The following is a 19,717-nucleotide window of genomic DNA, read 5'->3' as shown; positions in this document are numbered from 1 at the left end:
TTTTCTGCTCCAAAAAGTTTGGAACTAAAGTTTCCAAAGTTATTGATCCATGATTTCCTTCCATTTTTTCATGCTTTCTCGAGTTAATAGAATAACTGGAATAGAAAACTTCTTGATTTTCTGATAAAAGGTTTGCGAACATTTTATTTTTTAAAGTTGCATCAATTATTCGTAATTTTATTCCAATTAATCAAACTTTGTTTTCTAGATCTTAAGTTTTGGAACAATAAATCTACACCGATTCATTAATGACAAATAACAGTGAAAACATTAGCAATGTTTACATTCACATAATGTTTATCATCCTGAGCAGAAGCTGTGTTAACTTAGTTTAGTATACTTGACGATAGTTTTGTTTGAATTCTGATACAAAGAATGCGTATATAAACTTTTGTATTATGCAGATGAGTAAGTGATCCATATATAGAAACGCGCCTACGCCAATTTACACTAATACTCTTAAATCCATGACACAGATATATACCTCCGCACGGACCATCGCAGCCCCACATTTTTGTGTGCTTGCGCTAACGTCAGTATAAGCAAGGAGTGAAAAAAATTTTTCAATTTTATCTGCCTATTTTCTGTGAAAGCATCAGTTTTCAAAGTTATACTCAACATGCCTGGACGTCCATTGTGGCAGGTAAGCTTAATAAACGTCTACATATTGAATAATTAGCTGGATGATTAAATATTGTAACTGAATCTCGTTGATTATGAAGTATAATGATATTGAAATATGGTAATTCATTGCGGTCAAGTTGATGAATGCGTTTCAATTTGCGGTGAAGTGCGCGCGACAATTATGACGTGTTTAACAAATGGAACATTGCGTGCGCAACATTTGACATCGCGCGAAAATCAAAACAATTGCGAATTTATGGTTTTTGGTGATTCTCATTCATCAGTTTATTGTTTGTTTACAGTCTATTGTTAGTTTGAATATTATAAGAATAATTGTTCAACTACTATTGACCTCTAAGTCTTAAGTAGACCAATTTATTGAAAATTATATTTTTCGCATTAATTACAGACAGCACTTGTCATCTTCCGAAAATTTAAAGCTTTCCTTTGATATTCAGAAATAAGTTCTAATTTTATCGATGATCTATCATGACTTAAAGGCTACGTAATTTTAACAGATTAAAAAATATCTTCTAACATTTTTCAAGTGAAAAAAATATAGTTAATTTTCTCGGTTAAATTTGGTGTTGTGAAAATTTAAAGTCACTTTTAAATTCGTGATAAAAAAAATAAAACAAAATGAGGTCATTTATTAATAGAGAAGGATGCCCTTGTTTGTTTTCAAATTTGTTACGGAGCCGTGACCTGATCCAGAGATGTTGAAGAAAATCAAATGAATCCAGAAATAGTTTTCTTCATTTAATGCCAACCAAAGTGAAACTGAATTACATTTTCTTACAAACTCGACTGATTTTTAATCTTGAAGTTTTTTTGTTATTTTGCAAGATATTTCAAAAAGTTACTCTGATTGTATTATTTTTAAAATATATATTCTAACACAAAATGTCAACAGACACTACGTTCACTTCTATTACATTAACGTGTACTGGTGTTGAAAGACAACCGGCGTGTAAATGACTTCATCATCATACTCTTGTCTTTCATTAAGATCCAACGCATATCACTCTTATTTTAAAATAGTAAATAGCTTCAATTTTCAGCTCCAAGTATAAAAAATAGAATTGTTTATTTATATTTCATTCCTAAAAATAGTTAATAATTTAAATAAAAACTACAAGATAAAAACTTGTTTTATATTATTATTATTCAAATAATGTCAATTGAGTAGATGTTTTTGTGTGTACATTGTTGGTGTTTGTGTATGTGTGTGTTGTAAAGGTGTTTTGACTTAAAAAAATATTCCAATTACAATCATTTAAATATTTAACTTATATAATATCAATATATGACAAATGATATCTTATTAAATAATAAAAGAGTTCACATATGTCTTGTGTTTCCAAATCCACCATGACCAGCTTGAGTTGCACCTTTGTTGAATCCCATTTGAAGGTTGAGTTGGCCTTCATGTGCTCTTAGTTGTTCTTCAGTAAAGGTTCTTTCATTTTTGTCTGCCATTTTGGGGCCCAATCTTGGTCCATTATATTCAGGATGTTTTTGGGTCTAAGTGGAAAAAATTAAATAATTATCCATCATGTTATAAATAAAATAATCTTACAAATTAGTTATAGAAATATAAATATGTGCTCTTACTATTCTTCCAAGAGCATAGAGACACAAGGTGACTTGAGGAATATTTCTTTTCTCAAAGAGATCAGCAGTTTGGAAAATTTCTTCTTGAGGCACACCATATGCTTTGATAGCTGCTTGGAATCTGCAAAAAATTTATATTTAGATATGTCATATCCTGTTAAGTAAGTCTAGAGTTTATAAAAATAAATTCAAATACTTTTTCTGAAGTAATTAAATCAAATTAAAGGTAGTTAAAAATGATTTACCTCTGAACATTCTCCATAAGCTGGAAGTTCGTTCCTTTAGTTTGGATCTTTTTTACTGATCCAGGGGCAATTTTATTGATAAGTTGACAAAGAATCACACCATCCTTTAAAATGTTTTCATAATCTCCATTAGGAAGTTTTTCACCTAGAACTGCTTCAATCCAAGCTAAAACTTCAGCTTCTTGTTCCTTATTGCGAGCCTAAAAAAAAATATTTACTTCAGAAAATATTTTCATTTTTATTTTATTATTTATGATTGTTGTTGATTTGTTATTGAACTTAACTGTTTATTTTAAATAAATTAAGATTCCCACATATCATCAAGAATAATTATTTTTGATGAAAAGATTATGAGAAATAAATTAGAATCAATTAATAAATTGTAACTTTTTTTTATGTAAACTAATATATTAGTATTTTAGGAATATGTTAGTGTGCCCAAAATTAATATCAGAAAAAAATTTACGAGGTTAATAGTATCACTTAAGCACATCTGAAAATAAAATTGGCTAGAAATAAAAAATGACAGATATAAAATATCATCAGCAGTAAATATACTATGCAGCTGTTATCAATAAGTTACTTGAAAGTTTTATTTGTACATTTAAACAAAGTCGTGGACTTTATTATCTTTATAATAAACAATTAAGTGCCAATAATCCTCATATCTCTTTTCTAATACTTTGATCTTTATTTTTTTCTCCAAGTTCCATGAAGTCTGTGATAATTTACTGGATGTATGGGCTAGTTAAATGCGAATGACGTAAAGTCTTAACCTGGCGCGATAAATAAGTATTTATAAACTGGATAGAATCATCATCATTTTTAATTTTACTCTTGAAAATTGACGATGAAGTTATAACATTATATACTGGTGTCATGTTTGTCTATTAACAAATATTCTTTTGGCAGATCTCACGATGATATTTTGGGATATTAACTTGTAAATTATCTGTGTTTGCCAATATATTTATTAAGCTTAACGGTTAATTTTCCATTTCATTATTTTCTAACTCTCAAGTAATCTACCACTGTTATAGTTACTTCACTTAGATTAATATTTACAATTAATTTGTGAGAGACAAGGAAAGTTTGTACGCTGAAATAAATCTTCCAGTCTCGTTTAGATGGTTGTTCTGGAGCTTTCTTGCTACCTTAGATTATTTTCAGCCACTTTTACAAGTACCTAAAACTCACTAGTGTTGGATGGAGTGCAGATGGCTAACTTAATTCTCCTTTCTTTTTTATTATTACACACCGGAAGTCTAATTTCAGCTTGCAAAGGTGAGCTCATTCTTTTCTAAATCAGTTAAGATATTAATTGAAAATTAAACTAACTAAAAAAATAAAAATTTTATCAATAAATTTGAAATACAGAATATATTTGTTGAAAGTTCTCTTATAAAAGAAATTTCGAGGAAGTTGGCGAGACATAGAGTTCATCAAGTCCATTCCTTAATTTTATCTCAAAAAAGTAATATTCAAACCAAAATAAAATTTATAATAATTCAAAAAGTCACGCCCAGTTGTTGTCATGTTGAAGTTACTTGATAGAATCCCAAAACAATTATATAAACATTTATGACAAATGTTTGAAAGTAAAATTACTCTAAAGCTTCCATACATATGAGCAAGTGTTAAATTAAAAAGCATTATAAAATAAATTAGCAGATAATTTTTTAATTTCATATTTTCATTTGTTTAGTTAAATGTTAATGAAAAAACTAAAACTGTTCAAAACCTACCGGCATTTTTTAAGTGTCTTGGATCACTATTAACAAGTGAAGTAAGCTTTATCCTGATAAGTAGGATGAAAACCACTAATTTTGAACCAAGTCTGTCGTGTTGGGTAGAAACTAAATCAGACGCCGTACGTCGCGATGCTATATGCCAACATCCCCTCCAGTCCAGTAAAGAGAAGTCTACTGATCTTTGAAGAAGCTTGAACACTCTTTGGCATCTTTCCCATTGGATGTTCCCACACCCTCACACGCTTTTTATTTTTTTATTTTATTTTTTGTACTATGATCTATGATTATCTTTTTCCGTGCTATCTTGAAGAGTATTTAAAAAAGTAGAATTTCTATAAATTATACTTTGTGTCATAATATTCATTTTAAATTCATTTGATTAATGTTAGATAGGTTAATGTGATGAACATTAAGTTGAATCTCCTGCCAAGGGGATAGTTTTAAATCTTGCTCAACTCTTCCATTATAAGACAGATATTAGTTTGCAAAGACAATGTAACTATTGAAGTAAAGCCAATAGTATAATAGAACTATAATATAACTTTTTATTTATGATATGTCATTAAATTTAATAAAAGTTTAAGTTTTTAGTGTTTTATTTTTAACTTAATATTCATTTCTTAGATTTTAGTTAAAATTGCTTGATACATTGTTTTATCCTTGAATAAAGAAATTTTTATTAAGAAGTAACGAGAGAAATATTCATGTTAACTAATTAAAAGTACCCATTCAGAAAGTTTCAAAAGTAAAGTATAATTATACACTTATATTCATTTAATTAAACATTACAATAAGTAACGAATTTAATTGCATATTTGAATGTATTCATTGAACGTAGAAAATATCATAACGTTCTAAAGATGATTAATTATTAACTATTTTTTATCAATCAATTATTCATAAAATTTTTGTTTATAATTAATAATAATCAAATTGTAATAAATTATTATTAATTATTATAAGTAATGTTATTATTTATTTTCTTTACAAATCAAAAGTTTATAGTAGTAATGTTTTAATTATCATGAATTAGCTATTAAAGCATGGTTGTAGAAGATACGGGGAATTTAATTCATTGGATATTTGTAGATGGCGCACACCCGAAATTTTTTTCGCATTAGTAATATTGTCAAATACTTTTTAAATACAAAACTTGAAGTAATGATCGTTAGCTTTGCGCAGTGGCGATATCGTAACCAATGAGGTTCTACCGAGGTGCGATTATTGCTAGTTGAAAACTTTTACCAATACCCCGCCAAGACGATGTGAAATACCATCGGCTACGGCAATTTTTGAAAGTTTCTGCGGAAACTGATTAAAAAAATCCAAAATTAATTCTCATATACATAACACTATGTATAACAGTAAAATAAAACCAATAGATAAATACATTATCGTTTAGAGGCAATAAATTATAACTACATTTCTTATAATTTGTTGCTACGAATTTATTTTTATGTGACTAGCTGCTGAATGACGACTTCCGCCCACAACGAATGTAAATTTATATCCCTAACGACGTAAGAGAAGTGTCTTTAGTTTAGAGTATTTCGATCGAAATTAATTTTGTTTAATTTTTTTTTTTACTAAATTAGAATGAAGATTATTAGAAAATAAAACGGTTGTTTTAAAGAGCAAAATCGATTTGTCGTTTAGAACTACAGTTACGTGAAATCAAAGTGCACTCTTTTTTTTATTTCAAAAAATGATAACTGATTACAAGACTAGGTTTTGTAACATTCATTTGAAAAGAGGTCCTTCAAATTCTTGTAGAAATAATTATGTAATGCAAGTACATTTATAATAAATACTTTGTCCAAGAAAAAATCAGGTTTTATAGTATCGTTTCTGAAAAAATTAATTATTATTAATAATGTTATTCTAAATCTTTTTACATTTTTCGAAATAATAAAAGACAAATTCATCAATATGCCAAAAGCTAGTGTGTATATTTAATGAACAATATTAATTTTCTTCGAAGGGCCTTGGGTCTTTTTTTTATACTGCCCAGAGCGATTGAAATACTTTAAGTCTGATTAATAAACTCAGACAGAATGACATAGCAATACAAATAGCCTTCTTTTTTTACATTATAGGTTGCTGGTAAACGTGAACCCGAGCAGGAAGCAGAAGCACAACAATGGATTGAACAAGTAATCGGGGAAAGGTTTCCACCAGGTGAGTACATAGACGTAATTGTTTGAAACTTGTCTAAACATCAATTGGTCGAGAAATCAGGAGATCATAAACGCAAGTAGTAATCGTTTACTCTACTCAATTCAACGTAAGGGGGCAGAGTCTTTTTATCGATTTATTTGAGCATGAAATTTTGTGTACAATTCTATGACATTCTCTACCCTAGATGCCATATCAACCCTCGTATAATATCCTGATATTTAGGGGTGGAAAAATCGCTGCAAGCCCTTCAGAATCATTTAGAAGTTATCGGTGTTGCAATATTTCGTACAATCATAAACCAGGGTTATGATTTCACCCTCTAAAAAAATTTTCAACCCTGCAGAGTATATGATATCCTGTTCATTAAAGGTGGTAAGGGTCTGCAAGCTTTGACATTTGGATATTTTTGATCCCATTTACGTGAGAGTTTTCCCTACATACATATGATGCGTTCCGGATAGAAATTTTGAGGTACATGACGTTGGTAAGGTTAAATTGCTGTGAAAGGTCAGTTTTTGAACAAATCAATAGAATTTAATCTACGTATATGCAAGAAAAGCATTATTCACACGTGGCTGCTTCCTTGATTTCCACACTTGACAACCGTACTAGAGGGTAGCTTTTGCTTTCTAGGCTTCGTACTACCCTGGCATAACGCGCGCTCTATTATGTCACAACGTGAGTGAATTTAGATTCTAGAACAATCTCAAGGGTAGATCAAATTCATATTCTTACCCATGTCTAACTACATACAATCCTGATTTTGTGAATACATCGCGCGTCGACGCAAATCAACAACTTTGTCTCAACGGATGTTTCATCATGTTGCTACTGATGTAACAAACACGTCATTATGTTTAATTCAAGACATGAAATCATGCGACTTTTATCACGCCAATCAATTAACAAAGTTTAACAGCATCAGCTGATCTGAGTGTATTTCTTTGATATGTAATTCATTAGACTTTGATTGTCAAAAACGTATCATTTTCAATCAAAAATGGTTGCTAATCTCAAAAGTATAAATCCTCTATCCACGACTGTCATCCTGGTGAAATAGAGGACGCTGTGGAGGTGGCCAAACGTCCAAACCAACCCCCACTTACCTATACAATCCCCTCTCAGAGCTTGCACTGTACCTTTATGTTATTCGCACCAGTACCAACTCGCGAATGTCTGCAATGTCTGGTGGGGGTTTTCCACAGTGAGCTTTCACCACCGAGTAGAAGCCTGGTTGCTTAAACAGCCAGTTCCACCTGTCGAGTTCAAAAATAACGAAATTAGCAGAAGGTTGGTGGATCGAAATGCTATACAGACCTTGATAATTAATACGAGATTGGTGATTTTAGGTATGAATAGTATCATTAGTCTCAACAGCAACAACGGACTGCTCTGAGAAATGTTTCAGTTATCGATTTGCCGTCACTCGTTCATCATGTTACGTTGTAGAGACGCTAGAGTATCAGGGAGACATAGTTAAAGCCTAGTTGTTCATCTACTTTTTTTTCATACTTTTCAAGACATCAAAGATCTTTGCTTCTATGTTTTGTAAGTAAGAAATGCTAGAGTGTCAGATTCAAACAAAAGCTTTTGACCATCACATACTGTCACTTGAACTATCCAAACGTCAGTCATCCGTCTGTCACGACGGCGCAAGGCGACCTACAGCATCAGGAAACTAGCAGACGTTTGAGGGATTTATAGGGTTCTCTTCTTCACCCCTAACGTCAACGTCAACCAGTTGCGCCTGATCAATCTACAAAATTGACTACTGTAGCTTTTATACTAGCCCTGTTTGTAAAACTGCTAGTTTCATCGTCTTTCCTTTTTTTTCTTCTCTGGACACCTTTGGTTTATTTCTGAATCAATGATACTCTGGTCAAGGTGAATGTTGATCAATCGCGTTGAAGACATGACAAACTTCAAGATACTGAAAGCTCGTCAGAGCTTCGTCAATGACGTCACTTTGAGACAAGCCTACCAGGATTACAGCCTGGGGGAAAATTTACGAGCTTGCGCAACAAGTTGACGTCAAACCGCGCATTTACTTCCTTGCTTTTAGATGCTAAGCTTTGCTATCTATTTTCAGTGATCGTAGTTTTATTATATTTAAATCATTCCCCTTTTGTTTGGATCTTTGAATTTTATTACAAATTATGAGGAAATTGTTGGAATATTTACAAATTGAGAATTCAAAATAGATTATTGTTGAATTGAGTTAACAAATGATTGTTCAATTACTCTTTGAATTGAATAAACATCTCATCCTCTTTAGATTATGTTCAATTGTGTAGTTACGCCATTCGTGTAAACTCCACCTCAATAATTTCAATAAATTATAGTCAAATTTTTTATTCAAATTTAAACTTTTTATTAAAACCAATCATTTTATGTTTCCTATTCTTTTAATTTATGTTGTTAAAATGATTAATAATAAATATTTATGTATCAAAAAAAAAATGATTTATGAGTTTATCATTCAAAAACTTATTTTGATTTGCATAGAAATAATATATTATGCTATCATTGCAAGTGTTTCTTGTATCTAACCATCATACGACATGAAAAATACATTCCCGCCATTGTAGCAAAACCTGTTGCTTGAGGAAAAGTCGTAAATTCGCATGCAGGATGTTGTCCTGATGAAAATCGTGCCTTTGACGTCTTTATGATGTGAGCTTGACATTTAATCGATAAACCTGAAATACCAAGCTACCAGCTGACAGTTTCATTCAAATACTTTCATTCATTTTTAATGGAATATAAACTAATTGAAAATTTATTCTCATTAGTTATATTCTTCCAGTTCATTTTTCAACAATTTGTTTTATCATACATTAACTATTTTAATTAATTCTATTGATTGTGACGACAGTAATGATTATTATCATTTATGAAACAAATATTTATTTATCAGTGAGAGAAAATTTTAACTATTGATTAGCTGTCACCTCTTTTCTTTTACGACATTTCATAGGTTTTCGAGAATACCAGGGTTGCATCATTTATTTTGTTTTCTGATGAATGTCCAGTTATTTTAAATAAATTTCACAAACCAAAAGCTAGCAAATCTACTCAAACATCAAACAGATGTTATAAAATAATCTATAAATTAATATAATAAATTAATTAATATATTATTATTAATGATGACGAAAAAATTGATTTAGTGTTGAACCACCAGAATCTCTAAATACCATTTTTGCATCTTGAATTAAATCAGCTTCAATATGATCATAAAACCCTAGTACTAAAATACGACTGGGCGCCTCCCCAAGGATAAATTTTTGTACTTCTTCTAAACAATTAAAACACACTCATAGCGAAATAAATTCCTGATACTATGATATCGTACCCGGAAACTGACTTCCTGGACGGTAATGAGTTCCTGATGTCGTACGAGCACTTTCTGTTTGCTGCTCCCATATCTTACTTTTTTCTGAATGTAGTATATCTACAAACAATGTAAGCATCATTCAGTTTTCTAAAGAAGCATATCGAACAGTTTTATACTTGGTTCAGTCTAGAGTTAATAGGATTCCAACGTACTAGGAAGAGTCGATCGGCTGTCAATGGCTCGTCAATTGGGAACGCCGAACTCCGACCAGTTTTGTATTAGGCTAGCAGATTCAACAACAAGATAAAACGTATCTCTTTCCCTCTGCGTCGCACTTTACCTAGTTGGTGTCTTCCAAACCCTAGTTGCCAAATCTCCCCATGATGTAGTTTCCCTAGAAATTTGGAACCACGTGATCAAACGTCCTTGCAGGATCAGGCTAGTAGTTTCATGAACAGATGGCATGTGGTTTCGTTTATACCTGTTGACCTTCGAAATTTCCTGATTTTGCTATTCTCCAATATCACCATGAGCTGCTCTACAACACATGTCAATATGGGAATGACATGGTATGAACAGTAATTCAATTTCAGAATGAGTAGGTCAACATACCCAACATCATGCATGCTCTCTTAGTATAAGTTAAACTTTTATATTTATAGCATCCGCATATTTTTCAAGTCAATTTAAATATCAGCACTCGTATTGTATAACCGCCTGGTTCCTAGCAATAGTGTGTCCACCGGCCATCACTGATTCTTCGTATTTCTCTTCTTCCACGTATCTTCCGGCAAAATCCTCGAATGGACGTGGTCAATGGGAACGAGTTAGATTTTGAATGCTACACATCAAAGGATAACATGGAACGAACATAATACGCCAATGAAAAAGTACAAAACGAATGAATTAAAAAAAGAAAATAAAAACGTATCGATACACCTCCACAAGTCAACTGCACTCCTGGCTATTGGAGATACGGTGCGTCTTTCGAATGGCGTCGAGTTACGAATGAAATAGCTCCAAGCTCATGTGAGACCGGTTTGTATCTTGAGTATGTGTCGTCGTTACTCGCTTGACGAAAAAACGCATTTGAGATGCTTGTAAAGACGATTCCGTAGTCCAATTTCTTCTTTGATAACTGTAAAAAAAATTGCATGCCCCCTTGGACTCCCTCTTGGCATAATGGGGTGACATGAAACTGCGTTGGTCTCTCTTCGCCTCCCCCTCATCCCACTATTTACCCATCAAACAGGTTCGATTATTATTCCATACTGATAGGAAAATAAAAAAAATTTCAAAATAACACCCAGAACAATGAAAGCTACACATTGGAGCCTTATGCTATCAATAATACAGAGGCGGAGTTCAATAATTGACGCCGGCGCACTTTCGATTTCTATTCAATCTCCACGTCATCTTTTTTACCTCACGATTGCGCAGTTTGTATTTTTTTGCAATATCGTGCGAAAAAATGTGTATTCTTATATTTTCTCGTCGATTTATGCGTTCCTGATTCGTTCGTGTGTCTCAACATTCTTTTCAGTCAACTTTGTATCCTCTGAATCTTATTTTTATTAGATTCATCAGAAAATACGAAAATATTTAGGTACTTAGATTAATTATATTTATGATTAATTAAGTTCTTAATCAACAATTCATGTATATTTAAATTAATTTCAATGCAAATAATGTTTATTCTCATTTGTTGTAATGCTTTCAATTTTTCACATTGTTAATAGATAAAAAAATATACAATTTGTTTTAAAAATTTAATTTTTTATCATAATTTATCATTTTTGTGTAAAATAAATTCAATAATTTGTTGAAATAAATTTCTATGAATTGTTTTATTCATTTAATAACAGAATAGAAAATTTTGCAATAATTTTTTAAAATATTATATAATAAAGTAAAATAAAACATTTCAATTATTAATTCAATTACAATGTTAGAAAATAACACAAAGTTTAATTAACAATTATTTTTACTAGATTATCTTCTTCATTGTTAGAACGTTTTTTCGAAAAAAATTTTTAAAATTCTTCCCATTTTTAAACAATCATTTAGATACTAATCTTAAATTTTAGGTGTCAGATATGAAGATGCATTAAGAGATGGTGTGATTTTTTGCAAGCTGATGAACCGTCTTCAACCAGGAATCATCTCCAAAATCAACACATCGGGAGGCGATTACAAAATGATGGATAATTTGAACCAGTAAGTAGCAATAATTAGCTAAAATTTCTTGAAAATCTCAAAGTTTGCGAATAATACTTGCTTTCCATTTATTATCTCCCCATATAGAAGTTTATTTTTTTGCAAATAAATATGCGAACTGATTGCAAAATGTTGAGTCAGTCTTCCACTTACTTGCCTTCATGCTTGCCGGATTCTTATTCGACTTTACGCAATCGACAGTATTTTGTAGTAAACTATTTTTCGATAAATCTTTCCAGAAGACATGATATGATATAACTTATGATGTCATTTTTAATAATTATTTGAAATGGTGAATATTACTTCAACGATTTCAATCTAAAAAATTATCAAGTGTAGTTGCAATTTTCAAATTTAAATAATTAATTATGTAAGTTGTAGAATTTTTTCGAGAAAACCGTGTTAGCTCTTACAACTTCATAAAACCTTGATAAAGAAGCACTGACAAAGTCCGAGGTCGGGACCATCGCTTATTTATGACAACAGACAGTATTATTTTTGCTTGGAATTAACTCCATGATCTTTGTCTTATTGATTAGGAATAAACCTGTTCTAATTACGAATGTTTATCAACAAAAAATCATCTGGGAAGTAAATATCAATATTAAACAATACATATCTTGAGACTGCAGTAAATTCACAATGATTTTTCACTTTTACGACATCGTCTAAGTCTAATGATTTTCTAACGAGCTAAATTTCTGCTTTTAATACTTTGCTACCATCCTGATCGCATATCTGCATGTGAGGAGGTGGTCAAAATAGCTTTGATATCAACACTGAAGAAGTTTTATTCCTAAACCGATTAAACTCTTGTTTAGATTAATTTTTTTCAAATTTCATTTTGTTTTTCTTTTTGGTAATTTATTTTTTTATTTTTGATAATCTTCTTTATTTACATAAAAGATAAAAATAAAGTTAATATTATAAAAATACATAAAATTAAGCAATAATTGATAAAAAAAAGTGTTCGACATTATATCCAAACAATTTTTTTTATTTTTCTCTAAACCAATCCTTCATTAGGAAATCATGCGCACGATTGAATACTCAATTGGAAACTTAAAAGGTAAGAATGACTGGATTTTTTCTGTTTCTTCTGGAGAAAAATTGACTGATAATTCACTAATTTGTGGATCTACTCTAAATTTATTTAAAAAACGAGGAGGACTGAATTTAAATTTTAGATTTGAAATTCCAACTTGAACATAGGCCATTGAATTGTTGAGAGCACATACAATTGGACTACCAAAAAAACTCTGTCAATGATAAAAATAAGCAATAATTTCATATTTTTCAAATAATTATAACAATCTACATGGCAAAAATATATTCCATTATATTTATTTGATTAATTATTCTACTTACAACTTCTGTAGCAATTCTTTGTAGTTCTAGTTCTTTATCATTATCATCAATTAATCGCAATCTGCTTTTTGGCAAGTAAATTCCATCCACTTCTTCAAATCTAACTGGAGTTACATATGAAACTAAAAAAAATAATAGGATATTACTATCAAGTTCTACTTCTTGTCATTAAAAAATAAAAATGAACAGATTTGATATTTGGTAAAAACATGTACATACATAAATTTTAATAACTCACCAAAACTACTCAAGTATTCATGATGAATAAAAGAATAAATTAAACAATTAGATTTATCAACAATATCATCACTGAATGCTAAACGAACCACATCTACTCTTGGATTCGTAAATATTGAATTTTTAAGAACTATGAAGCCATACTTTGATTCTATTCCTGTAGAGTTTGAATAATTATCTGTGATAAATTTGAAGCGTAGAGCTTGCTTAATGTCAGAACAAGATTTTAAAAAAATAAACCAATCTGAATAACAATCAATATGAACCAATAGATCTTCTGGTTGGTACCTATAGTAATTAATATAGTAATAAAAAACACCAGCAGTGTAATAAGTAAAGTTATTTAATAATAATCAAATAAAGAATTAAAATTTTTCTAATGAATCAATCAATTACATTTTTAGAATATTTGCAAATGTAAGAACATATCTGGGATGAATTATAGATCCATATTGTACCATAGTTTCATCTAATAAGCTATCTGAAATTTAATAACAGAAATGAATTAAATTTCGAAGAAATGAGTAAAAATTCATATTTACCATGTACTTTGTTTGAAATCATCACGACTGGTGTTGTAAGTGTATTATAATGTTTTTGACGGTTAAGAGAAATCGAAAATTGACACAAATTAATGATAAATACAATTACATACGAAATAGTTTTGAAATTAGTCATTTTAGTGGTGATAAAAAATAATCTTCCGCCAAAGAAAGAGGATTCGTTGATTGTTCAGTACAATAGTAATTCTGTTTTGGGAAAACCTTATGTTGAAACGAGTGTTTTTATATATTAGTGCATGTATATTGTAATGTCTATCTTATCTAGAAAACTTCGTATAAATTTAAATTAATTTATTGAGTAATATCTATCTTTAAATCATCAAATATTTGAAGTAATAGGGATCAATAAAAAATCAAATCTGTTCATGATTCAGTATCATGATTAAAATAACAAATTCAAAAATTATCAACTTAAGTAAATTTAAAGTTTAGATAATACATTTATATTAAGATTACTACGACGTCAATTCTTATGATTTAAATATTGACGAATGTAATTCAGGTGTCTATAAGAGACTTATTTTAAGGTAGCAATTTTTACTTTTATTTTCTTTGTTCGAAACATTCTTAGTTCAATCAAGAGTTCAAATAAATCAGTAGACTGTATGGAATTTAAATTATGATTAGATAAAATTAGAAATGATCTTCCTATTTTAATTTAATACAATCATAACATATGTTATGAAAAATTCATGAAAAAAATTATTCTTCTTAATTTTGTACTAAAATTATATTTAATTCGATTTAATCTTTAATTCTATAGAAGGTCTGCATCTTTGACTGTAAGGTTAAGTTCATCCAAGCATCCTAACATATGTATTGGGGATAACATAATGTGGAAAGAGCTTTTTTAGTACTTTTACTTTCACTACTCCAGTTCATACCGACTCTTCTAGATCTTTATGTACTTATGACTCAGTTAAGAGAAGAGAGAAATTAAAAAAAAAAAATACTCAAATTTCTTATCAAAGTCATGCGTATGATGATCAGAATGATGTCTAGAAAATCATTTTTACCATTTATCTTCATTTATTTAATTCCTGTGATTGTAAAATAAATATCGGTATAAAAGAATTCAGTAAGTAATCAGTCAGATTTATTCAAACCATAATATCACCAATTTATCAAAAAATTCAAATAATTTCATTTTATCAATCTATTTTTGTATAAAGAAATATGTTCGACATTAAATTGATATCTTTGTGCGTAGTATAAATTTTTTTAACTATGGTGTATTGTATTTTATATTTCTCTTTTCAAATTGTTAAATTACCAAGTCTCTTACCATTGAAATAAAAGAAAAATAAATAAGGATTAGTATTAATTCAGTAACTCTATCATACATTATTTTTCTTAAGCTTAAAAACCATCTGTAAAAACATTACTAAGGTATTTGAGTGACCAATTGAACGGAAAAAGTTCTCGTAACACGATGTAGTAATTAATTAATAACTATCATAAATACTAATTATATAAATAGAAGAGGAGAGTGGGGTCAACCATGCGCAACGCGGCCACTCCGCATTACTCCCTTTTGATGCGAAAAGCATAAGAGCAGTACAAGTATAAGGTCCACGTGTTTAAGAGAACGCGAGAAAGGAAACCACGGGTATTCTCTACTGAAACTAAAAAGACGTATCGTAACTTTGAAACCCTTCATGTTACTCTGGTCTACCTGGGCTTTCTAAGTACCGTCCTTCCTCATTTACTGATCGTTCAATTCAAAAGCATCACACCCTCAGACATTGTTCGTCTTGAAGAAAATACTCACTCAAAAGCCGGACATTCAGAGCACACGTGTGCTGTTTAATTGGCAGACGAGTAGCGCAACATCATAGAAATAAAGTTCGGTGCTCATATGCGGCAGACGCGTTAGTCATCAGGAAGTTAGCTACTCGAGGAAGGTATAAGCTGAAATACTCACAGTCGACTTTGTCGTGTATGTAAAAACCTACACATGCGCGAATCAAATCATGAATTTTATAGATGAAATTAATCTTTTTACTAATAATTCAAATTTTATACATTTTAGAGGATTATAAATTTCCTTCAATCAATAATGCATTTTGTATTGCGAAAATTCATTGGAAGAAATATTTTCAATATAATATAACGTAAATAAATATTTTTAATTATTTTAAATAAATTTCAATATTTAATTAGCTATCAGTTACATCGAAAAATTAATCTTCAGATTTACAAAAATTATTTGGATCGATCAAAATAATCAATTTCAATAAAGAATTTACTTTTGTATCAATATATTGTATTCCTAAACATTCACTTAAGTGTTATCATGCATGTATGCCACGTTTTCATCGTCATATTCTCCTGGTCGATTGGGATATGCGACACGTCATTTCTGTGACAGAAATCTGCCTTTTGAATGACCTGGCAATTTCTTCCCTTTACGAACGTCTTTTAGAAATGTATCCCTTAAGAACAGCCTAGTGTTATTAATTAATATTTTGCAATTAATGTTGAGACAATAGAAGCGCGTCACTAAGCTAAGAAAAGGGTCAGGCGAACAGATTTACCAAAGAGCTGATTCATGAGCTTGGTTTTCTTTTTCTTCATTTTTTACCTTTTCCACACACACTTTCTCTTGTTTTCTTCAGCTTTTTTACAACATTTTTTCCAAATAAGTCTAAAAATATTCCCCTCTCGTAGCACATTTTCATCTGTATCATTATTCATGTTGCAGATTTCAAAAAGCTTGTGTCAAGTATGGAGTACCAGACGTTGATCTATTCCAAGCAGTGGATCTGATGGAAAGGAAAAATATTGCACTTGTTACAAATACTATTTTTGCTATTGGTCGCACGGTAAATATACTCTTCAGTAATAAACTTGTCTACTTAACAATACAATGATAAGTGTTAATAGTTACTTCATTAATTAATCAAATAATAAGGAAGTGAAATTTATTGTCATCAAACCTGAACTTTTTTTCAGACTTACAAACATCCTGAATGGCGTGGACCATGGTTGGGACCTAAACCTTCAGAAGAAAACAAAAGATATTTCACTGAAGATCAACTACGAGCAGGTGAATCAGTAATTGGTCTCCAAGCAGGATCCAACAAAGGAGCGACACAATCAGGACAAAACTTTGGCGCCAGCAGAAAAATTCTTCTTGGAAAATAGACATTTGTTGACTTATAGAAGCATTTATTGATTCTTTTGTGAATTTTCTTTTATACTAACCCTTATGATAAATCCCTTGAGAATACAATAAAATAAATCTACTTACTCTGAATCATTGATAAAGGTTTTCATTTTATCAACAAAGAGGCTTTTTCATGAATAATGTTGCTGATATTGGCATGAGATATTAAAGTGAGCGATAAATTTTGCAACAACGTAAGCTGAATCGTGGGGCAGGCCAGTTCTCGGGGACCCCCTGAAACAGGAGAACAGAGTAAAGCGCGAGAGTTTGAATTGATATCGCGGCTATACTTAAGTAACATGTTGACTCCTTTCTGTTCATGAAAGCCTCGTGAAAGGGGAGCGCTTCGGAGTGGCCGCTCCGCGCATCATTGCGTCCCACTTATTGATGCAATGCTTAAATTTACTTTCATGTTATGGATTATCTCATTCAAACTATTTATCAATGCTGCTCTCAAGCCTTTTTAAAATTATTCGACCATCATTTTTTTCATTGTGTGCTCCAAAACTATTTTAAAGTATTTTTTGTATCCCATAAATTGCAGGTGAAATAAAAGTAAGTTTATTTACTATAATAAAATTTTCCTAGTTGTTCTTTCTTTTTTGTATAACATACTTTATCTTATCTTATAAAAACATTCCATTTACTTTTGATGAAAGGAAAAAAATATTAATGGCATTTAATTTTGATGTTTGTAAATTTTTATATTTTAAATGTTTTCTAGATATTTTTCATTATTATCAAAATCAGTATGAATCGTATAACCGATTTCTAGTAACATTAATTTGAATTGTTTTGCTTATGTGAATAAAAGAGATAAAATGACTTAATAATATTGACATTAATCAAGTACTGTGCTAAATACTTGTTATATTTAGATATCTTGAGAGGGAATTGAAGTTTAAGTTATTAAAAGTTTTAAGTAACTTGAAATTTTTCTCTAGTAATAGTCAAAAATTTGTAGAAAAAATCTAATTTTATGATAAAATATTTCTTATTGTTATTGATAAATCAATTAAATAATCATAGCTTTCAAAATGTTACACATACATCACGAATACCTATACGTATATGAAGATCTGCTTCACCAACATCTCAAATTGATGATTTGAATCATTTAATAACGAAAGTTTTCGAATTTGTACTGAGAAGCAGTTACAAAAAATATACAATTTAAATTTAAAATTACACAGATAAATAACTTGGAATCTAATGAACAAACCCTTCTATTCCTCACTCTTAGTTTAAATTTTGTGTATTCTGAAATTCAAAGTACTGCTATCTTTAAAGAAGATTTAATCTGATACACATATGTTTTGAACTTCTATTCGCTTTATTTAAGTGAATTATTATAATTTTTATATTTCTATTTGATTGATTTTTTCAATTTCTGTTATTATTCACGATGAATATAAAGACATCAATGCTTATTAAAAAGATTTAAAAAAATGTAAATTTTTATCAATGGGATACTTGGGCAGAAGTCAAAATAAAACGGCATTCTATATTAGACTTTGCATCAAAAGTAATAAAGTGAAATTGATAATATAAATGTGTTTAAATAATTGAATCAATTATAATTTTATTTAATAAACAATTGAATTGATCAATTTTTTTTCTTATAATTAATAATATCTATTATGTTTTTATATAAATGAAAGAAAGTCAGTGACACCTAAGTATTGAAAATCCAAGTTATTTGATTCATTTTTAAATTATTTATTATAAATACATTAAACAAGATAAAATGGAAATGTATACGTTTAATTTTGATTAAATTTATTAATCTAGTAAAAAATAAAGTTACAACCGTTAGAGCTCATAACCCATATAGAGCTAATTTGTTTCACTGAGAGTTTACTGGGAAGTTATATTAGTATTTTTTCAAATTAAGAAAGAAAAATCATTTTTTCTTATATCATTGGAATCAATCTGATTTTTATGAGATTATTAGTTTGTTTAGCTATTGAATGGTTCTATGGCTTGTATAAATATCTTCAATTCAGTAGTATTTAAGTAACTGAAAACTCTATCAATACAATTATAAGGCATTATTTGGCAAACATTTCTATGAAAATATCTTTTCGCAGAATTCATCGCTTTATATCAATATTTTACATTTTATTTGAATGCCCTACTTATCACCAATTCTGAATAAGAAACGATCATGTTGTTTTAAAATATCCGCAAAAGTTATACATTCACAAATACCATCAGTCTCACTGGTTATATTGATATTTTCTCTTTTCATCTCGTCAATTTCTTGTTGACATTCTTTCTCAAGTTCCTGTATATTAATTACAATGCTTGTATTCTTGCCTAGAGAATGATTAGAATCATAAACTATTTTCTTTATTTACTTTGAATCCAGCAACACATAATTTAACAATTTGTATTTTCAAAACTTCTATAAT

At 29.8% G+C, this 19,717-nt stretch overlaps 2 protein-coding genes and 1 non-coding gene across 4 annotated transcripts; 2 read left to right on the top strand and 1 right to left on the bottom strand.

The window, feature by feature from the left end:
• The first annotated feature begins 505 nt into the window (after window positions 1–505).
• On the top strand, window positions 506–17,393 carry LOC118067640 (muscle-specific protein 20-like). Of its 2 annotated transcripts, XM_035084493.1 has the most exons (5): window positions 506–643; window positions 6,331–6,412; window positions 11,837–11,966; window positions 16,839–16,959; window positions 17,090–17,393. In XM_035084493.1, exons 1-5 carry the CDS (start codon window positions 620–622, stop codon window positions 17,279–17,281), a joined length of 549 nt encoding a protein of 182 aa, XP_034940384.1. In that variant the 5' UTR covers window positions 506–619; the 3' UTR covers window positions 17,282–17,393. The 2 variants fall into 2 exon arrangements, with proteins under 2 accessions (XP_034940384.1, XP_034940385.1); XM_035084494.1 differs by lacking the exons at window positions 506–643; window positions 6,331–6,412 and adding an exon at window positions 7,815–7,960.
• On the bottom strand, window positions 1,838–4,377 carry LOC118067641 (myophilin). Its single transcript, XM_035084495.1, has 4 exons — window positions 4,229–4,377; window positions 2,484–2,683; window positions 2,239–2,359; window positions 1,838–2,148 (listed from the first exon to the last, which is right to left on the bottom strand). The coding sequence occupies exons 1-4, from the start codon at window positions 4,232–4,234 to the stop codon at window positions 1,966–1,968; spliced, it is 510 nt and encodes a 169-aa protein (XP_034940386.1). The 5' UTR covers window positions 4,235–4,377; the 3' UTR covers window positions 1,838–1,965.
• LOC118067643 (U4 spliceosomal RNA) lies at window positions 5,405–5,545 on the top strand. The gene has a single exon (XR_004690407.1). It is a non-coding gene; the product is annotated as a U4 spliceosomal RNA (small nuclear RNA).
• Window positions 17,394–19,717: the final 2,324 nt, after the last annotated feature.

The sequence above is a fragment of the Chelonus insularis genome, unplaced genomic scaffold, assembly GCF_013357705.1.
Source record: "Chelonus insularis isolate UGA/USDA-ARS -01 unplaced genomic scaffold, ASM1335770v1 contig_390_pilon, whole genome shotgun sequence".
Taxonomy (NCBI): Eukaryota; Metazoa; Arthropoda; class Insecta; order Hymenoptera; family Braconidae; genus Chelonus; species Chelonus insularis.
The sequence above is the reverse complement of the archived record's forward strand: the minus strand, read 5'-3'. Positions and strand labels throughout refer to the sequence as shown.